Source organism: Lissotriton vulgaris, chromosome 5, assembly GCF_964263255.1.
Source record: "Lissotriton vulgaris chromosome 5, aLisVul1.2, whole genome shotgun sequence".
Lineage (NCBI taxonomy): Eukaryota > Metazoa > Chordata > Amphibia > Caudata > Salamandridae > Lissotriton > Lissotriton vulgaris.
The window spans coordinates 1,695,494,572-1,695,514,918 of NC_141693.1; the positions used below are offsets into that span (position 1 = coordinate 1,695,494,572).

A 20,347-nucleotide genomic window follows, 5' to 3' on the forward strand; every position below is an offset into this window, starting at 1 on the left:
CCACTAGGAAGGCTACTTTTCAAGTCAGATGCTGCAAGGATGTCTCATTTGTTTACTCAAAAGGTCAAGCCATCAATTTCAACAATACCTAATTAAGCTCACATGCTGGAGAAAGTTGCCATCTAGGAGGAAAATTCTTCTTTAAACCCTCCAGAAATGGCTTTATGATGAGAACCCTGAGGAGCAATCGATTTGTCGGTTGTTATATTTTGCCACTTTTAGATGGCTTGATATACACCCACCAGAGTGGCACAAGGAGAAGAGGAAGTGAGGGAGTCATCTTGTGTGAGAGTGGTTCCTCCCAAAGGAGGACAAATGCTGCTGTTGGTACTGTCCTCTACCTTTTGCAGATTTTCTTCGGTAAGAAGGTAGGTACCGTTTGCCTTAAGGCAGGCTTATAAGACTACAGGAGGATTGAACTCTATATCTTGAATAGTAAGGATGGTCCTGGAGCCACTAGAGGACCTCCTCCTCGCTTTTAGGCACACATGTTTGAGTACCTCAGCCTCATACCCTTATCCTCTTTATGTTCTTATGTGTATGATGGCCAAAGCGGACAGAACCTGTCAAGGATAGAATCATAATCATAATATGAGACTAAGGCGCTCGTGATTTTACACGTGGACAGAAAGAGTTTCAAAGAAATTCTGTCGTAGATTTCTAAGAATGCTGAGTTTATGAAGGCACCAATGACCTGATTAAATGCCAGTTTTCCTTATACTTATTTACAATTCTACCTACATTCTTTCAGAGATCCTCTTCAAAGCTGTTAATTATCTCTATCACAGTTCCCAAGAAGAGCTGTTGTGCTAGCTGTTTCAAAGACTGTTGCTGCAGTGCCACAAACCTTCCCCCATTGATGTCAATCTTTTTACCATCCCGGTCAAGGGCAGCTAACATCCCAGGTGCTATAGCACGCTTCTTCCAAACTGCTAAGATAATTACAGAATCAGGTTTGAGCTCTTTCTGCGACTAAATAGTGTATTCTATTTTTCCAGGATTGTTGGTTTGCTACCTTTGTGGCAATAAACTTCTGTTCTGCTAGCTCAGCAAAGCCTGGTAATAAATATAAACATATTTTGTAGGACATCAACAGGAATGTTCAACTTAGACGCTCCCCAAATAAGGACATCCTGGAAAATTGTGATCCCTATTGGAGTAGAATGCAAAGAAGACCCAGTATGTATTGTTTTGTATTGTAATTGCATTTATATAGTGCTTACTATCCCTGACGAGGTGTCAAAACGCTTTTTCGGCGAGTAGCATGCTACTCCGGGACCCATAGAGGATTAGTGTTGAATTAGTATAGTGAAACATGCAAGTAAATTTTAAGTGATGGATAGGTTAGTCAGTTATTTGGATTTGGAATCATAGCAGAAGGACAGAGGAGGACAAAGGTTTGTATTTATATAGCGCTTGTTGACGCACGCTATTCAGGAAGCCTATAAAGGATTAATGGTGAATTAATATAGTGAAAAAATGAAGCAATTTCAGAGGTGGATATTAGTCAGTTACTTGGAGTGAGAAGAATAGCAGAGGAATAAAAGGGGAAGAAAGATTTGCATTCATATAGCACTTGTTACCCCTGATGGGTGTTGAAGCGCTTTTTTGCAGAGTAGCACGCCACTCTGGAACCCATAAAGGATTAGTGTTGAAAAGGAGTATAGCATAAATATGAAGTAATTTGAGTAGTGGATATGTTATTCAGTTATTTGGGTAGTATATTAGTATAGTTGAATATGGAATTTGAAAAGTGAATATGTTAGTCTGTTAATTTTGATTGAAAAGGATAGTGGAGGGATAAGAGAGTGAAGGATTTTTGTTTTTAGGTCTTAGCAGTAGGAGGAGGCTTTTGGATGAGTAAAAAGGAGTTTTGGAGGGGAGGGGTCAGAGGGAAGAGTTTAGAAAGGTTTGTTTTAGGGGATCGGTATAGTTAAAAGAGGTGTCAGATGATGCAAGGAGGGGTAGAGTAGGAGAGAGTCTAGAAAAGGTTATTTTGGCGATCATAGTAGTGGGTATGGGGTTTGGGATAAATGAGCGAGTGGATGTAGAGGATGTATTGATAGATGTATAGGATGAGAGATAGGGTAGTGCATTGGAAGGAGTAGTAGAAAGAAGTTTGAGATGAGTCAGAAGGTTGGGCTAGAAGATATATTGAGCGAAGTATAGGCTGAGAAATAGGGTAGTGCATTGGAAATGCTAAAGTAGAATAAAGTGATAAATATATAGATCCATAAGTACATTGAAAGTATATAGATACATAAAGGAGGTAAGTATATGTAGATTAAAGATATTGATAGAGGCACAGGATGAGAAATAGGGTAGTGCGTTGGATATGCTTTTTCAGGAGAAAAGTAACAGACACACAGATCCAAGTACATGGAAGGTACATAGGTACATAGATGCACAATGGAAGTATGTACATGTATACCAAAGATGATTTTTTTTTCTCTTAACATAATATAATTTTACATGTTTATACAAAGTAATAAACAAAGATAGGTGCATATCTATAGTGAAAACAAATGCTTATATACAGAGGGATATCCTGTAAATTTCTGTTTGCGTATGGTGCTTATGTGGGGAAGAGCCAAATCTTGAGTAGTTTTCTGAAGATAAGGTGGTTGTCGGTGGACCTTATGTTGGGCGGTAAAGAGTTCCATAGTTTGGCTGCTTGAACAGAGAAGGATGTGCCACCCATGGTCTTTTTATTGTATGGTGGGATTTTGAGGCGAGATGCTCCTTTAGAGCGGAGGTTCCTTTGTTGAATGTGTTTGGTGATTTTATTCCTGATGAAGAGTGGTCCTATTCCATGCATTGCTTTGTGGATGATACAAAGCAGCTTGAACGTGGATCTTCTGGCAACCGGTAACCAATGCAGGGCTTTCAAGGCAGGGGAGATGTGGTCTCGCGGTTTGATATGCAAGAGTAGTCTGGCAGCCTAGTTCTGAATCCGTTGTAGTCTTTTCATGGTCGTTAAAGGTGATCCGTGGTAGGGGCTATTGGCGTAATCGAGTTTGGACAGAACAAGGGAGATAGTAGCTTGGACCTTGTGTGGAAATCCCAAATGAGGGAAAATTAGTTGCAGCGTTTTTATAGTAGCAAAGCTTGATCTTGCTAGTTTATCCACTTGGGCAATCATCGACAGCTTGGAGTCCATGGCCATTCTGTGGTTTCTTACTTCCTTTGATACATTAGGCAGTGATCCCAGTTCATCAGGCCATGCGGCAAGCGGGTTGTAATGTTTCCAATTGCCACACGTATTTCAATTTTTTAAGCATTCAATTTGAGATAGCTCCAAGTCATCCACTGATCCACGGCTCTGAGACAGCTGAAAATTGGTGATTTTCCAATGTCTTTGGGGCATTCCAGTTGAAGGAGTATTTGCGTGTCATCTGCATAGTTATAGCACGTGAGGTGAAATGTATTGATCAGTACTGGTAATGACTTCATGTAGATGTTGAAAAGCATGGGCAAGATGATAGAACCTTGAGGGACCCCTGCTTTTGTGGAGTACGGTTTGGACGAGAAAAGTGGGGTATGGATGACATTAGTTCTGTTTCGAAGGTAGGATACGATCCAGTTTAGAGCTGTTCCCTCTATGCCGGCTTCATAAAGTCTTTGTTTCAGAGTGTCATGGTCAACCGTGTCAAAGGCAGCTGAGAGGTCCAAGAGAAGTAGCGCAGCAACCCCTCTGTGGTCAACTGTACTCTTTAGGTCATCCCAGATGGCAAGGAGGGCAGATTCAGTGCCTCTTCCCAGACGGAATCCTGTTTGGAAGTCTGAAAGTATGTCATTCTCTTCAATGAATTGTGACATCTGGGTGAACACTGCTCCTTCTTTCAGTTTGCCCAGGAAAGGTCCACAGCCGATAGGTGGATGGGTGTAAGGTAGTTTTAGGTGAGTCGCTTAGCGTTGTTTTATGTTGGAAACCAACCAAGTGGTGGTCTGATTATGTGACTGGAGTTATAGTTTGAAAGGTAACTAGTTCAGTATTAGCAAAAATGACATCTAGGATATGTCCAGCGGTGTGTGTTGGATTGTGGACAATCTGATGCAGGTTCAATGCGTCTAGGCCGGTGATTATTGTTTTTGGATGGGTCATATTGGGTTTATCAAACCAAATGTTAAGGTCACCCAGAACGCATAGGTTGGAGAGTATTGTTATCAGGTTTGAGACTGTGTCTAGAAGTGCTTCTGGGAATGTTGCCTTGCTAGATGGAGGCCTGTAAAGGAGCAGGAAGTTACAGGAGGAAGATGGTGTAGGATTGCATCTTGTTAAAAGAGCCTCACAATTCTTTATGGAAATGTCAATTTTAGTGATATGTAATGTTTGGCTAAATACAACAGCTAGACCACCTCCTTTTTTGCCTATACGATTTTGGGTGAATATTTGACAGCCTAGAGGAATGGCTTTATGCAGGACTGGAGCCATATCCTCTCCCAACTATGATTCAGTTATGAATAGTATGTCTGGTTTTGCATCGGTGAGAAGGTCGTAGATGTGATGCTTGTTTTTAGAGAGGGATCGAACATTTATTAGTAGACAGTTTAGTGAGTGGCTTTTAGTGATAGTGGGACTTTGTTTTGTAGAAGAGTGATCAGTATTGTGTGGGTTTGTAGCAGGTGTGTTTTTAGTGCTGGTATTAGCTGTATTAGGATAGCAATCGTGTAGCTGTTCTGTATCATGTTCCTCATCCAGCATGATAAGAAGGCATTTTGATGGGTCTGCGTGTGTATGAGTTGGAGATGGTGTTTGAGAGTGAGTTGGAGTGCTGTGTTGCTTTTGTGGTGTAGCATTGTTGTGCAGTAGACATGGGGCAGCAAAGTTGCGAGGTGTGGCATGTTGCTTATATTTTTTGTGTGTGTTTAAGGCGGAAGGTGTATGAGTCAGGGGAGGTGGTGCAGCATGTGGGTCACGAAGAATGAAAAGGCTGTGTCAGAAGTACCATGTCTAAGTCTGAGTGTAATCTACTGGTGGTGGATGATCATCTAGGATAGCTGAAGTAAGAAATGAATTTGATGGAACTGGCATCTTTCTAGGAGAAGACATCAAGGTATATCGTTGGACTCGCAATTATCTGGTGAGGGCTCTTTTTTGTCCTGTTCTGACACAACTTGCAGCCTTTCACAGACGGTAGGATGGAAATCAGACCGCACATAATTTATGTAGGTCAGAAGCAGATTTCTTCCTCCCACAGGATGGCCACTTCATGAAGAGTGAAAGCACTTAAACAAATGTTTCCTTCTAAAATGAAATTAAACAGAAAGGTATAAGATTCAGAATTAAGTAAAGCTATGAACACTTTTGAGGTGAAAAACCTAAAAAGGAATTACATGAAAACCACTGAAGTGTTCGAGATCCATTCTGCTTGAACTGAAAAAATGAGATGGAGAAGCACCTGCCAGAACAAGGCATACTGGAGATGGAAGCTGTCAATTTCTTAAAGGAACAGTGCATTTTCTATTGTTCTCTAGTCTTCCAGCAAATCAGGCTACTTTTTTTATTCATATAGTTTCCTTTGCACTCATGTTAATCTAGGCAGCACATGTGGTTTCATGCTGCAATCCGGTCTTGTGTTACTGATTTGAAAAGAAAGAAAGAATCTGGTAAAGAGAACAATTTAAATCTAATAAAGTTATGTCTGCCTTTGAGAAATGGCATCTTACTCCCTTCCACACATACAAAAGTTGATTTCTGGATAGGAAACTCTCTAGGATCTGCCACAGGTTAAAAATAAATATTGTACATTTATGACCATCAATGTGGAGACATTCATGAATGAGCACACACAGGTCCAAGGATTTGAAGTATTGGGTCTCATTGCAGTGGTTTCTGCAGAGTTTTTGGGATATGTGACTTGGAAAGGAGGGATGTGTGTTGTATTTTGCAGTGACCTATATGGGTTGGAATGGAGGAGGATGTATTTGGTATTTAAAGCAGCTTGGAAAATTGCAGGTTGAGAGAGTAGTGCTGTAAAGTACTGCAAAGGGAATTCTATGTTTGGCTGCAGCTACCTCCTTGAGGAAACTGTTCCCTGTCCAAGTAGTGTGAGTGTTAAAAATAGCTTCCTTTCCGGAAAGTTATTAACATTTGCCAATTCAATTGGGACAAGTAGTGAGTCAAAACAGACTAAGACAATAGTTCTGAACCTGTGGGTCGACAACGCCTTTGCAGGGGGTCTGCAGCTGTTCATAACTTTAAGCAATATTAGTAGATTACTAAAATATGTGTACACATTAGAAAGCAAAATTGAAAGCTTTAATACGTTCTGTGTGTGTGAAGAAATTTGAAACAAACTTAAATTAGTATAATTATTTTGAATTCAGGGAGCAGTGCAAGAACAGCAAATCTAACATGGACTGTGGGTGACCTCAACTGAAGCAGCAATTCAATGCAATGACAAAAAGAAAGTATGCCTTAGGAGCAAAAATGACAGCAATATGCTAGAATTTAGCATATCACTTTATATTCTAGAAATGAAACTACAGTTTGAAAAGCTCTAACTTTCGCTTTGACAGTAAAAAAAAATAATTTACATGTTATGACTGATGTAGAAGACGCAGATTAGGAGGTGCTTCAACCACATGCTAAATACCTCACACTTGGATAATGGTCTTTACTGAGTGGGGTAAACACCCCACCCTATTCCGCACAACTTGGAATTAGGGGCTAAGAGAACTATTATCCCTTATGTGTTTGATACAGAAATATCCTGCTCCCCCTTGCACAGCCCACATGCATCCCCAGTGAAAATCATTCTGTACCAATAACAAGGATGTTGTTGAGCTGCTCCACTCCATCGATTTTGGAAAGCAACTGGTTGACAACAGTGTCATGGACGCCGGTGCTTCCCGCCATGCTACCTCTCTGCTTGCAAATGGCATCAATTTCATCAAATATAATGATGTGAAGTCCACTGTTTGCTCCAAGCTGGAATAAAGGAGAAATGCGGAGCTAATTAACAATATAAGTGTGGAATTATTTTTCACAATCACTCAACATTTACCAAACAAAAACAGCTCAACAGTCTTATGGCGCTCAAAGCAAACCTCAAAGAATAGCACAGGCTTCAATATGGATATAGAACTGCTACCTAATCATAACTACAATGAAGGTGAAAAACAAGGTACTGCTTTGAAGATCCCTAAGAGGGATTAATTGTGCCCAGTATCTACTTCTACGTGTTTACACGTCAGGTCACCCTTCCCTGTTTTGTGGCTTGATGTTCTTTTGCAAACATTTTCAACTAAAGATCGTATTAGTGCCTACAAAGTTGGGTCTATACTTAGTGATTAGAACTACTTCCATGTATCGTAGGCAGCTTTTTTTGAGTGAGTGTTGCTAAAGCCAGCCTAGGAGTGAACCACCAACCACGTCTTGACTTGCAGACTAATACTGTTGCCTGTAGCCCTCACTCAAAATGCAACAACATGCTAATCATTGGCGCTAGAAAGAGGGGTGCTGCCGCGCCCCCAAATTACCATGCTGGAACACTGAAGGTTAATGAGCATTAAAGATGACTACATTTTGTATGTATATTGTCACATTTGATGGACATTCAAAGACAGAGGTCAAATGTCAGTTTAGTCTTCCGGCCTATTGCTGCGTATTTTTTTTTTTTTTTTTTTAACATGGAGCCAAGTGTTTACTTTTACTTTCTAACACCAGACTGAGGATTCTGAAAGTGAACTATGTGACAATCTTGTGGGGTGTGAAAGGAAAGGCTGCAGGATGTAGTTTTCTTCTAACATACAACAAAATTTAGATTCCTATAAATGAATTGTACAAATATTTCAAGATATATAAGCAATTAGGAAAGCATAAATTAAGCACTTTTTTTCTAATTCTGAAGCGTAATAAAAAAAGATATTAATAGGATCAAGACAAATCAATACACTTTACTTGGTGATGCCCAAATGATAAACGTTCTCTGAAACCCATTTTCTACACATTATCTTTATGCGCTATTTAGTTTGATCAGTAAAACTGTGTCTTTGTGCAAATGTAATGCTGATCTCAATGGAAAATATGGTGTGTGTAAGAAACAGTGTACTATAATACCATGCTACAGTGATTTATTTTTGGCAGTGTGCTTCTAAAGAAAACACCAGCTACATACTGTCACCTTACCCCACTCCTGCAGAATGGGCGTGGCTCTTTTGTGACACTTATCTGTGTGGTGCTTGGATGTATGAGTTCAGTGAAGTAACACTGATGGCAGCAATTATTCCAGCTCCACAGATGTCAATAGTTGAATGGCAAAGCCCACACACCCTTCTACACTCTGCGATTCCATAGCTACAAAAGTGGCAAATGTTATCAGCACCTCCCAGACGGTTGTTGAACGCATCAGATGCTACACCAACTGTGCTGTAAGGGCACTCTATCACTGCATTCAACCCATCTGAAAATGGAACAGCAGGCTCAAAGAACAATACACAAAATAAGATCATACTCCTGCATAATAAAATCTATTGTCTGCAAGCTTCGTTATGAACTTGATCTGTGTTACAAGGTGCTATGGTAACTATAGTAACTTTGCTTTCAATGCTGGAATATCTTCAGCCCAGTCCAGCAACTACCCCCCTGCTCAATACAACCGCTGTAAGTGGGCAACAGAAGCACCAGCAAGCTGTTGGCTCCTGCCTGTGTCTACACAGCTTCACTGATGGGCTGGCTGAGTACAATACATTCCTTTACTGACCTTTTCTGGTCCAACCTTATCTTGGAACAGTCTGTCATCACAAACCTGCTGAGCCAATATACTGTAACTTCCATTTTCACAGGTGCCTAGATCCCAGCAGAGAGCCAGGAGATAAGATCTCCATTGCGACGGAGGTCGGGGCAGGCAGGTGTAAGAGGGCGTGCATGCTCTCATTAAAAGCAGACCCCCGTCATTTGTCTTTTGTTTCCAATAATCCCTTAAAAAATAAAACATATTTCGGGGTTCTGGATGACGTAGGCCAGGAGCAGAGTGACAGAACCTTGGTCTAAGAAACTAGCTAGCTAAACATTGTCGCAGAGATACCGAACCTTGCACCTGCAAACCTGGATGGCTGGAGGGAGAGAAACAGGAGCAAACCCGAAGAGACTGCTGGACTGGCACCAGGGCACACACGTGGATAACTGGATGTTTCAGGAGAATGTGGCTGGGCTTATAAATAGCTCAACTGCACAGGAATGATACATGTCGCCAATCCCTTCTACGACTGGCCACCCATGAGGAATAACACTGCAGTTCATAACTTCTCACATCCTGACTTCAAGGCTAGTGTTTCAGTTCAGCGGTACTGAGCAGTCCTAGATATAGACTGTCCAATACGCGAGTAAGGCACTGTACAACTCTGGGCCTTGATGGTACAGCATCACCTGACTACTACGGCTATAAACGGCCAAGGCTTAGGGCATCTCAGCCCAGGCGTTGAGGCTAAGGGTAGCGAGGACAAGGATGAGTGCCTGTTTGAGCCTGTTCGAGAATGGTCGGGACCAGGGCCAGGAATGCGGACCATTTTCCCATTCATTAATACCCACCCTGTGTATTTGTCCTTCTGTATATAAGCATTTATTTTCACTATAGATATGTACCTATCTTTGTGTATTGATTTGTATAAACATGTACAATATTAATATTGTTATAAAAACAAAAGCAAAAGAAAAAAAAAATCATCTTTGGTCTACATGTACTTGCTTCCGTTGTGCATCTGTATACCTCCATGTACTTGGAACTGTGTGTCTGTTACTTTTCTCCTGAAAAAGCATATCCAATGCACTACCCTATTTCTCATCCGCTACCTCTATCAATATCTTTAATCTGCATATACTTAACTCCTTTATGCATCTATATAAGGATCTATATATTTATCATTTTTTATTCTAGTTTAGCATTTCCAATGCACTAACCTATTTCTCAGCCTATACTTCTCTCAATATATATTCTAGCTCAACTTTCTGACTAATTTCAAACTTCTTTCTACTACTCTTTCCAATTCACTACCCTATCTCTCACCCTATACATCTATAATTATATCTTCTACACCCACTCTTATTTATCCCAAACCCCATACCACTACTATGTTCCCCAAAATAACCCTTTCTTGACTCTCTCCTACTCTACCCCTCCTTGCATCATCTGACACCTCTTTTACTATACCGATCCCCCTAAACAAACCTTTCTAATCTCTCCCCTCTGACTCTTCCCCTCCAAAAACCTTTTTTACTCATTCAAAAGCCTCCTCCTACTACTATGACCTAAAAAAAGAAATCCTTCACTCTTCTATCCCTTCACTATCCTTTCCAAATTCCACTATACTAATTCACTACTAATCATTTATGGGTTCCAGAGTAGCATGCTACTCGCCAACAAAGCGTTTCAACACCTCATCAGGGTTACAAGCGCTATATAAATGCAAACCTTTTTTCCTTTTTTACCCCTCCCCAACCCTTCTCAATTCAAATAACTGACTAACATATCCACCACTCAAATTACTTCATATTTCACTATACTAAATTTCAACACTAATCTTTTATGGGTTCCGGAGTAGCCTGCTACTCGCCAAAAAAGCGCTTCAACACCCCATCAGGGGTAACAGGCGTTATCCTTCTCACTCCAAATAACTGACTAATACCCACCACTCAAATTACTTTCATATTTCACCATTCTTATTCACCACTAATCCTTTATGAGTTTCCGGAGTAGCGTGCTATTCGCCAAAAAAAGCGCTTCAACACTTCATCAGCGGTTAGAAGCGCTATATAAATACAAACCTTTATTTTTATTTATTTATTTACAGGTTTGTACCGCGCTAGAATCGACTCCCGGAGGAGTATCTCTGCGCCTGTGACCTAGATAGCGTTTACAGCAAGTCCAGAGGAAAGGATTTATGACTGAAACAAAAAGGTCTTAAGTTGTTTCCTGAAACTCAGATGTTCTGTGCATTTCCTAAGTGACATGGGTAATCCTTTCCACAAGGTGGGACCGGCTACGGACAAAGCCCTACCACCCTGCCTTACTTTTTTAGCAGCTGGCACTGTTAGGAGCAGCTGGTTACTGGACCTGAGAGATGGCACCGGAGGGTAAGGTACAAATTTGTCTTTCCAGTATGTTGGCCCTAATTCATTTAAGCTCTTATGGATAAGGCAACAGATCTTGAATATCACCCTTTTCCGAACAGGAAGCCAGTGTAATTTATCCAGGAGTGGTTTGGATGGCGTTCTTGGAGGGTCATTTAAAACCAGCCTTGCTGCTGTATTATGCACAACCTGGAGTTTAGCTTTAACTCCCTCGTTGGCTGACAGCAGGAGCCCATTGCAATAGTCTAAACGACTAAGAATCAGAGCCTGCACCAAGGTTTTTCTGGTGGCATCTGGTAGCAAGAAGAAAACTTTTCGAAGAAGGCCGATCACATGAAAGCAAGTGCCCACCACTGAGTTGGCATGTTGCTTCAGAGAAAGATCTCGTCCAGGCGTACCCCCAAGTTTTTCACAACCAGTTTGGGTTCAGGTACTGGCCCAAGATCTTGCGGCCACCAATCTGGGGTCCATAGGATCTTAGCTTCTCCAAGCAGCAGGACCTCTGTCTTCCCTACATTGCATTGAAGGCAGTTTGATGACATCCATTTGGCTACTGCCTTCATGCCATTGGAGAAGGAGACCTTCACTTCCTTTGTGAGATGCCTGAAAGGGTACAGTAGGTGGGTATCATCCGCGTAAGATACGGGGATGAAACCAAACTCTCTCAGGATATTTGCCAGGGGGGCCACATAGATGTTAAAAAGAGTCGGGCTCAAACAAGAGCCCTGTGGCACCCCCTTGGCAATCTCCATCTCAGCAGAACGAAATGTACCCATGCTAACCGTTTGGGTCCGGTTAGATAGAAAGCTTTTTAGCCAAGCTAAGGCCGTGTTCTTCAACCCAATGTCAGCAAATCGTTCGAGTAAGATACTGTGAGAAACAGTATCGAACGCTGCTGACAGATCTAGCAGCACCAGAACAACGGAGAAGCCTCTATCTTGATATCTATGGAGATCATCTGTTACTGATAGTCGCGCGGTCTCCGTACCATGTTTGGGCCTAAAGCCAAACTGAGAATGATCCAAGCAATTGGTCTGCTCAAGAAAATTAGATAAGTGCCTTCTTTCCTCTTCTATCTTCTGCTATTCTTCCAAACCCAAATAACAGACTAACATATCCACCACTTAAAATTTACTTGCATGTTTCACTATACTAATTCAACACAAATCCTCTATGTGTCCCGGAGTAGTGTGCTACTTGCCGAAAAAGTGCTTTGACGCCTCGTCTGGGATAGTAAGCACTATACAAATGCAATTACAATGTTAATGTTAATGTTAATGTTAAAAATTTGTTAGAGCGCAAAACAGCTGCCCCAGCAACGGGGCGTCCCGGCACTGAACCATAAAAAGTACCTGAGGGGAGGGGTGGAACAGCAGGAAGTTAGATCAGAGAGAACAGATGAGTTTTAATTGCCTTGCGAAAGGTAGTCAGATTGGTCAGGGAACGAGTATGCAATGGCAGGGAGTTCCAAAGTTTCGCCCCTAAGACTTTGAAAGAACGGCCACCCATTCTGCTGAGCCTGGTTCGAGGGACCGCCACAAGGTGTTGTCCTAAAGAGCGCAGGGTGCGCTGGGGAGTATAGGGTACCAGAAGCGGACGTAAGAGTTCAGGACAGTCTGATTTAAGAATTTTAAAGGCAGTGGTGAGAGTCTTGAAATGAATTCGAGACTCAATCGGCAGCCAATGAAGTTGCCGGATGGAAGCTCTAGCAGAGCACCTGCGTGGAAGGCCCACCACGGCCCTGGCGGCTGAATTTGTACCCGTTGCAGCTGTGCTATTTCTGTTTTATTGGCCCCTAAGAATAAAACATTGGCATAGTCCAACCGAGCAAGGATGATAGTTTGGACGATTAGTTGGCGAGTTCTGGAATCGAAGAAGCCAAGTATCGGACTGAGACTCCTCAACAGACCCACACACGTAGCTGCCACTTTCTTTGTGTGGGACTGAAAGTTAAGCGAGGAGTCCAGCCAGACACCCAGGTTCTTCACCACAGTTTTTGGCGCGGGGTGGGGCCAAGCAAAGAGGGCCACCAGTGTTCGCTCCAATGACCGGGGTTTTTTCCAAGGAGCAGCACCTCTGTTTTCCCAGCATTCAGTTGAAGGCAGTTGCGCGTCATCCATTGCGCAACTGCAGTTAGGCCATCCCTAAATTTCGCAGCCGAAATTGAGGGGCCCTCAGTGAGAGTGATGACCAGCTGCGTGTCGTCGGCGTACAATACAATACAATATAATCTATAAATGCTGCCAGAGCTACTCACCACTGGGTCTGGTTGATAGATACTTCTGGTACATGTGGTGAAGAGCTATTCACCTCTAGGCTTGGATGGTAGAGAGTACTAGTACAAATGTACAGGGCTATTCACAATCCTGGGCAGAGATGGTAGAAGACAGTACTGATACAGAGGTAAAGATCAATTCACATGTGGGTCTGGAGGGAGACAGTACTGGTACAGTGCTTTTCGTCTCTAGACCTGCATGGTTCTAGTACAGTGGAGAGGTGTGGTGCAGCCGCCAGGGCAGCTGACTTAGGAGCACAGGGTTCAATCGCCGGCTCCAGTGGCAGCTCAGCTCAGCACCATGTGACTATGGGTAATAGCTCCCTTAATTTCCACGACGGCCCCCAGCGCCTTGAGACCCGTAAGGGTGAGTAGTTTGCGCTTTACAAATACGGATTTACAGTATAGTGTAGTGATATAGAGCTAATTACCCCAGGGCTTGGTAGCCCACTGTATTGATACAGGGGTACAGAGCTCTTCACCTGTCGGTCTGTACAGCACTCTGTACTGATGATGGGCCTGGATGTTGGACTGTACTGATACATGGTGTAGAGATGTTCAACCTGAGCCTGGATGCTTAAGTGTACAACTGGAACAACAGTACAGAGCTACCCACCCCTAAGCCTCCACAGCAGAATACATTCATTGACTGATACAACACTATCTAAACACTATCTAAACCTGGAGCTTGATATAGACTTCCTTGGCACAGGCAAGAGGAAATACTATTCACCTGTGGGCCTGGACAGCCGACCAAAATAGCACAGGGATAAGGAGCTGTTTATCACTTGGCCTGAGTAGAAAACTGCAACGGTGCAGTGATTCAGACACTTATGTGCCTGGCTAGCAGAATGCACTAGTTTAAGATAAGTGCATACTAGTTACCCAGAGTGTTGGATAGTAGACTGCATTAGTTCAGTGAACCAGAGATATTCACCACAAGCCTAGATAGAGGTCTGTTCTGGAGCAGAAATGAAATGAAATGTGTATTTATAAAGCGCGATTGCTGCCATGGGGCAGGGGCAGAACTAGTAACCCTTGAGGTGGGAGGGGAGCCTGCACTGATTCAGGGCTAAGGAGAGACTCGAGGGAATTTCAGAACCTCGCACTTTTACAAAGGTAGGAACACTCATTTTTTTTGTTAACAACTGATCAACCTTTTTACACATGGCCTCACCCTCTTCCTTGAAGGTACCCTGCAAGAATAAAATAATCCGCTGTCGACCTGGATAGGTAACTACTGGTCTGGCCTGGATAATAGGCTGGAATAGTCCAGTGTTACACAGCCATTCACTTCTGACAATGGGGGTAGACTGTATGAATAAATAATATCTGTACTTAGTCTTGAACAGTAGACAGTAACGCTGCAGTGGAACGGAGGCATTCACCACCATGACTGGGTAGTGTAAAATACTGGCACAGCACTATTCATCTGAACCTGGAGCGGTGACCGCATTAGTTCAGGATATGGAGCAATTTAAGAAATTCTACAGCCTCACACAATTACAAAGTAGAAACACCACTTTTTGTGTACAAGAGATGGTTCTTTTCTGTACTGCATTTCCCTTTTTGTCTCCAGAGAAGCATTAAAAATGTTTATAGTCTAATCCAGACTTCTCCAACAAGTAGCTCATGAGCTACTAATAGCTCTCCAACTGCCTGTAAGTACCTCGCCTATGTGCAGCCCAGCCTAGTAAATGATAAGCTTTTGCATGGTTGCATTAATATATGTATACCAACATTGATGAGCATGTATTCAGGACACAGCTTATGTGTGTAGAATAATGGTTTGAGTTTTTAAAACAACATGTTTGAAGTTTTGAGCGATAAATTATGTAGCGCTGGAGAGAGTTGTTCATAATATTAGCAGCAATGCCCATGGAACCAAGTTAATAATATTGTTGACAAATCAGGGACATTCCACATTGACAAGGCATTTTTTAAAGCTAATACTGGCACCCATGCCTGATGCATTAGGGTGATCACTGCTGGCAATTGTGCAAATTTTGGCCACTAATGTAATCTTGTCTGACGTGACACACTGGTCCAATTCTAATAATATTAGAAGCTCTTGATGGTTTTCTTTTAACATAAATAGCTCTTATTACTCCAGAATTTGGAGACCCTTGGTCTAATAATAAATGGTTTCTCGTCTGATCAATGTAACAATGAGGTCTTCTTAGGATCAAGCCAGTGAAGCAGCTCCTCTTCCTTGGATGGGCAGGGTGAAGTGTACAAAGACGGTAAAATGATGGGTCATCCTACGAGAAATGGCTTGAACATTTTCAACAGGAATGACGCTTTTGCCTGGATGACCAGCTTGCCCACAAAATACAATGTATACGGCTGCTGGACATACAAGGCCTGGAGTTCACTCACTTGCTGAGCAGGAGTTATAGCAATGAGGAATATTGTTTTTATAATTAACAGGCATAAGGAACTGCTGTGCAATGGTTCAAAGGGAGTGCACATCACATAGATGACAACCAAGTTAATGTCCCACTGCAGCCTTGCAAAGGGTGTTGCCAGGAACATGTGGACCATGCTCTTAAAGAAATGGATCAGAGCAGGTGATTTGAAAAGACATGGCATATCTGGCAAATGCAAAAATGTAGTGAGGGCCAAAAGATGAGCCCAGGCTTTTCTGGGCTAAGGAGAGTAGACTCCTTCCAGTGTTCTGCATATACTATACTGGTTGAAGGAACGCCTGGAAGCCAGAATGACATCAACCATTTGGGGAGGAAGCTCGAAAGCTATCAACTGTCGCCTTAAGGAGGTGTCGGTTGTGCAGATTGGGTAAACTGCGACAGGAGGTACTCCCAAAGGGGCAGCCGAAGTGGAGGACAAATGTTCGTGGCTAGAAGTTCTGGGTACCAGACTCTACTCGCCACTGCTACTAGAATGAATTGGGCCTGGTCTTTCTTTATATTGATCAGAACTCTAGGCTGGCGAGGTAGGGGCAGGAAGGCGTTCAGGAGTCCAGAGCCACAGTCAATGCAAAAGGCGTCCTCAAGGCAGAATCGCTTTGGGAACTTCAACAAGCAAAAGTTTGTACACTGCATGTTCTCTAAGATGGTGAACAGATTGAGCCAGGATTCTTCCAGTTGTTGGAAGATGCCATATGGCACCTTTGAGTGCACTGTACCCGCTGTCCCTAGGTTCTTGGGAGGAATGCCTTCAATGCCAAGCTAATCGCTCGCAACTCCAGCAAGCTGATGTGGAGGTCAGGGTCTTCTGTTTTCTGCTTCTCCCTGGTGACCATCTCAACCCAGCAACGATGCCTCAGTCACGACAGTCAACTCTTGGTGGGGTAGGAAGAGGGATCTTGCACAGGTCCAGTACCGGTCGGGCAGCCACCATTGCAGGTCTCTCCCAGTCATCTCTGGCACTTGGATGCAATTCAGAAGGCTCTCTTGGACCTGAGCACACTGAGTCTTCAAATCCAACTGCAGGGCTCTCACGTGCCATGTGGCATGCTTCACCAGCATGATGCAGGAGGTCAAAAGGACAAGAAGCCTCAGAGTCATTCTCACTGAGACCCAGGTCGAGGTTTGAAAGACTGGGATCATAACCAAATGCCCTAGACTTTGCGGCAGACAAAAGATGAAGAAGAGCACATTTGATGGAAATGCCCAACAATGTCAACAGGTTGGCCGTCGTCTGGAGGTGGTGTATGACTGTTTGTGGCGAGTTTATCTTCAAAAGCCAGTTGACTAGGTATGGCAAGACTAGTACTCCCAACCTCCACAGATGAGTTGCAACCACCACCATAACTTTCTTGAACACCTGAGGTGCACTGATCAAGGGGAGCATGGAGAATTAAAAGTGCTTGAGCTCTACCCGAAACTGCTGGCAACCTCAGTGAGGTTGCATAACAGGCATGTGGAAATAGGTGTTCTGCAAATCTAACATCACCATTAAGTCTCCTGGATGCACGGTAGACAGAACTTGGGCAAGGCGCACTTTGAACTGTCCTTCCAAAGTAAAAAGTTCAGAGGCCTCCATCCTTTTTCAACACTAGGAAATAATGGTAATACTAGCCAGTCCTGATCTTTGTTACTGGCACCCTCTCTCTCTATGCCTCCCTTGACCAAGAGAGCTTGCACTTCTTCGCAGAGTATGGGCAAGTGGGCCTCTTGGAGATGCTGTTGTGTAGGTGGCACATCTGGGGGGTGTAACAGGAAGGGTAGGGAGTACCCGTATTCCACAATTTGGAGCAACCATTGGTTGGGTGTGAAGCTCCTCTGGGGCAAATATAAGGTGATGCAGGCTCCTACCGGGTGATTGTGTACTACAGGGGGTGACTTGAAGCTGCTTTGCTGCAGTTACCAATGGGGGTGAGGGGGCGGAGGGAAGGGGGGTTAGGACCTGTGTAAAATGTGTTCCCCTGCCTCTATCTCGAAAGGACTGAGAAGACCTGCTGTTGCAGGGGCTCATTCTGGTGCTGTATCTGCTGGTATCCCATACTAATGCCTCTAAAGGTTTAAAGTTGCAGGTGGAACTTTCCACCACGCACACCTAACCTAGAGACCGGGTAGTAGCCTTGCTCTCTTTCCAGAGCCAAGTCTACTCTAAAGAGCTTAGAGCCATCAACGGAATATTCATTTAAGCTTGTTGGAAATTAATGGAAGAGCCTGAGGAGTGAATCCAAGAGCTGCGCCTAAATACCACACCAGCCCCGGCTGAAATACCCAGTCGGTAGTGTCCGTGGCTGAAAACATGCTTTTAGTATATTTTTCCATGCGTTTGGACTGCCTATCAGGCGGGGAGATCAGAAACGCAATTGGATTAATTCTGCTCATGGATATCTGCACCACCAGGCTTTCAGAATGGGATGTTGCAAGAGAAAATCTGGGTTCCTGGAGGCAGGCCTGTGTCACCATGCAACCTGCCTGTTGATTGGGGGGCAAGATACAGGTTTTGCCCGGATGCTCATCAGCACATCAGAAAGAGCTTCAATAAAGAGGTAAGAGGTTTTTGGCTCATGTATACTAGGTTAAGGACCTCAGTCATAAGATTGGTTTTGACCTCTGTTGTGGGTAAAGTGAGGTCTAATACTTCTGCCGCTCTCCTGAACAGTTAGAAAGAAGGTGGATTTTAACGTGCATATGGCAGGATTAGGGGAGGAAAGGCCAATGCTTGAGAAGTATCCAGGCTACTGACCACTAGAAAATCATCAAAAAGGTTCTCATCCTCATAACGAACGAGTTACTTACCTTCGGTAACAATGTATCTGGTAGAGACATAGTCTAGCCGCAGATTCCTTAACTTACAATATCCCCAGGCGTCAGACTGGATCGGGAAAACTTTCCGCAGCAGCACCTCTGCGCGCCGGGGGCGGCGCCACACCGCTCCGCCCGGACGTCGTCCACGGACGTGACGTCAGCAGAGCCATATATGCCCCCCTATCCCTCCAGCGCGCTGACATCAGTTTTCATTTGAGAAATCTTTCCGCGCCACAACGTGGAGCCGCCACCAAAACACTGTTAGAATATAGGAACAGCGTGTGAAAATAATGAAAGGACATGGAATGGTGAAAAACAGCACCAGAAAGGAAAGTGCAGGCAAACTAGTAAAGGGAAAGAGCAGAGCACCACACTGAGAAGCAACCCCGCAAAAATGAAGGCCAACCACCCTTGGAGGTAATGAAGATGTAAACAACATCATGGCAGATGACAGAAAGTTTGCAACCTTAATGTATAACTGTGAAGGACAACGAGTCCGGAACACAGGAGCCAGGACAATGGACCAGAAAACGTCACCAAAAAGAGACTGTGTATCCCCAATAAGAGATCTATAAAATGTGGCTGAGCCAATAGACTTCAAACCAATGGAGCACATGGGTGGTAAGAGACCCCAAGGCGATAGAAAAGGGGAAAGCGGGGGGTGGGAAAAAACACAAATAGAACCCACACTGTACAACCCAGAGAGTAGGGTTGGAAAGGATACATGACACATGATAATTCCGTCCAATTACTAGCCTGGGCGGAGTAGAGCTATGAAAACAGAATGAAGTAACAGCATCCTGTGTTGGAGTGAAGTGAAAGCGTCAGCCTGCAGACGGATCAAGCCACCCAGAGGGAGGCGAGCGTAGAAAGCCTAACCTGAAAAGTTCCTAGCAGAATGGGGAGGACGGGCGAGCGTAAAGGAATCTGCGGCTAGACTATTGTTACCCAAGGTAAGTAACTCGTTCATTAGATAGAGACTTCTAGCCACAAATCCCTGAACTTAGAATAGATACCAAAGTCATCCCCATAGAGAAGGAGGGTCTGCGACTGAACCCCAAGAAGTTATAGAGGCAACGTAGCCATCAACAAGGTGATGACCCACGGTGGGGACCATGACCCAGCGCCGCCGCACCAGAACATGAAGCTCACAAGAGTGAAAAAAATTGGGAGGTAAAGGCACCACAAGCCGTCAAAGGACAGCACCAAAACCCTCGTACATACACCTGGTGAGAGAAAGAAAACAGATGCTAGATATGTCGGTGTGAAAGGGAAAGTTCATGACCTTGTAAGAACTGGAACTGAACCCAGGGTCTGAGAGATCCGCAGGATCCGACGTGCTGACCGTAAATAAACCCCAGAGGGAAGACAACTGGTATGACAGAGTCAACACAGACCGGTCCAGTATGTTCAACAGTGGAAAAAAGCACTGTAGAACCCTGTACCAGCCAAATACGTGGGACAGTATTGGCAGGATGCCGATCCATGATCATTAAGTGCCAGTAGTAGAAACAGAAGACATGCCTTTGGAGAGTCACTTTGTTACCAGGCATGTTACCAGGCATGTGAAAGGGCTGACGGCACCCAGCAGAAGCACCCAAAACAGGAGTACAGTAAAATGATAGTCAAGTAGAAGACTGGATGAAACAGAAGCATACCGTGTGGACGGTCGAACCACACGAAGTATAACAAAAATCCTTCTGTAGGATTACATAAGCAGCCCCGATGCGAGATACGCCATAATAAGCAGTCAACTGGCAAAAAAGAAAGTGG

At 43.7% G+C, this 20,347-nt stretch overlaps 1 protein-coding gene across 1 annotated transcript in view; it reads right to left on the reverse strand.

The window, feature by feature from the left end:
• The window catches only part of NSF (N-ethylmaleimide sensitive factor, vesicle fusing ATPase), a 696,320-nt gene that overhangs the window by 241,302 nt on the left and 434,671 nt on the right, over positions 1–20,347 (reverse strand). The window contains exon 10 of the mRNA XM_086923839.1: positions 6,769–6,934. Within this exon, the coding sequence (XP_086779965.1) occupies positions 6,769–6,934 (166 nt within the window). The remainder of the gene's footprint in view (positions 1–6,768; positions 6,935–20,347) is intronic.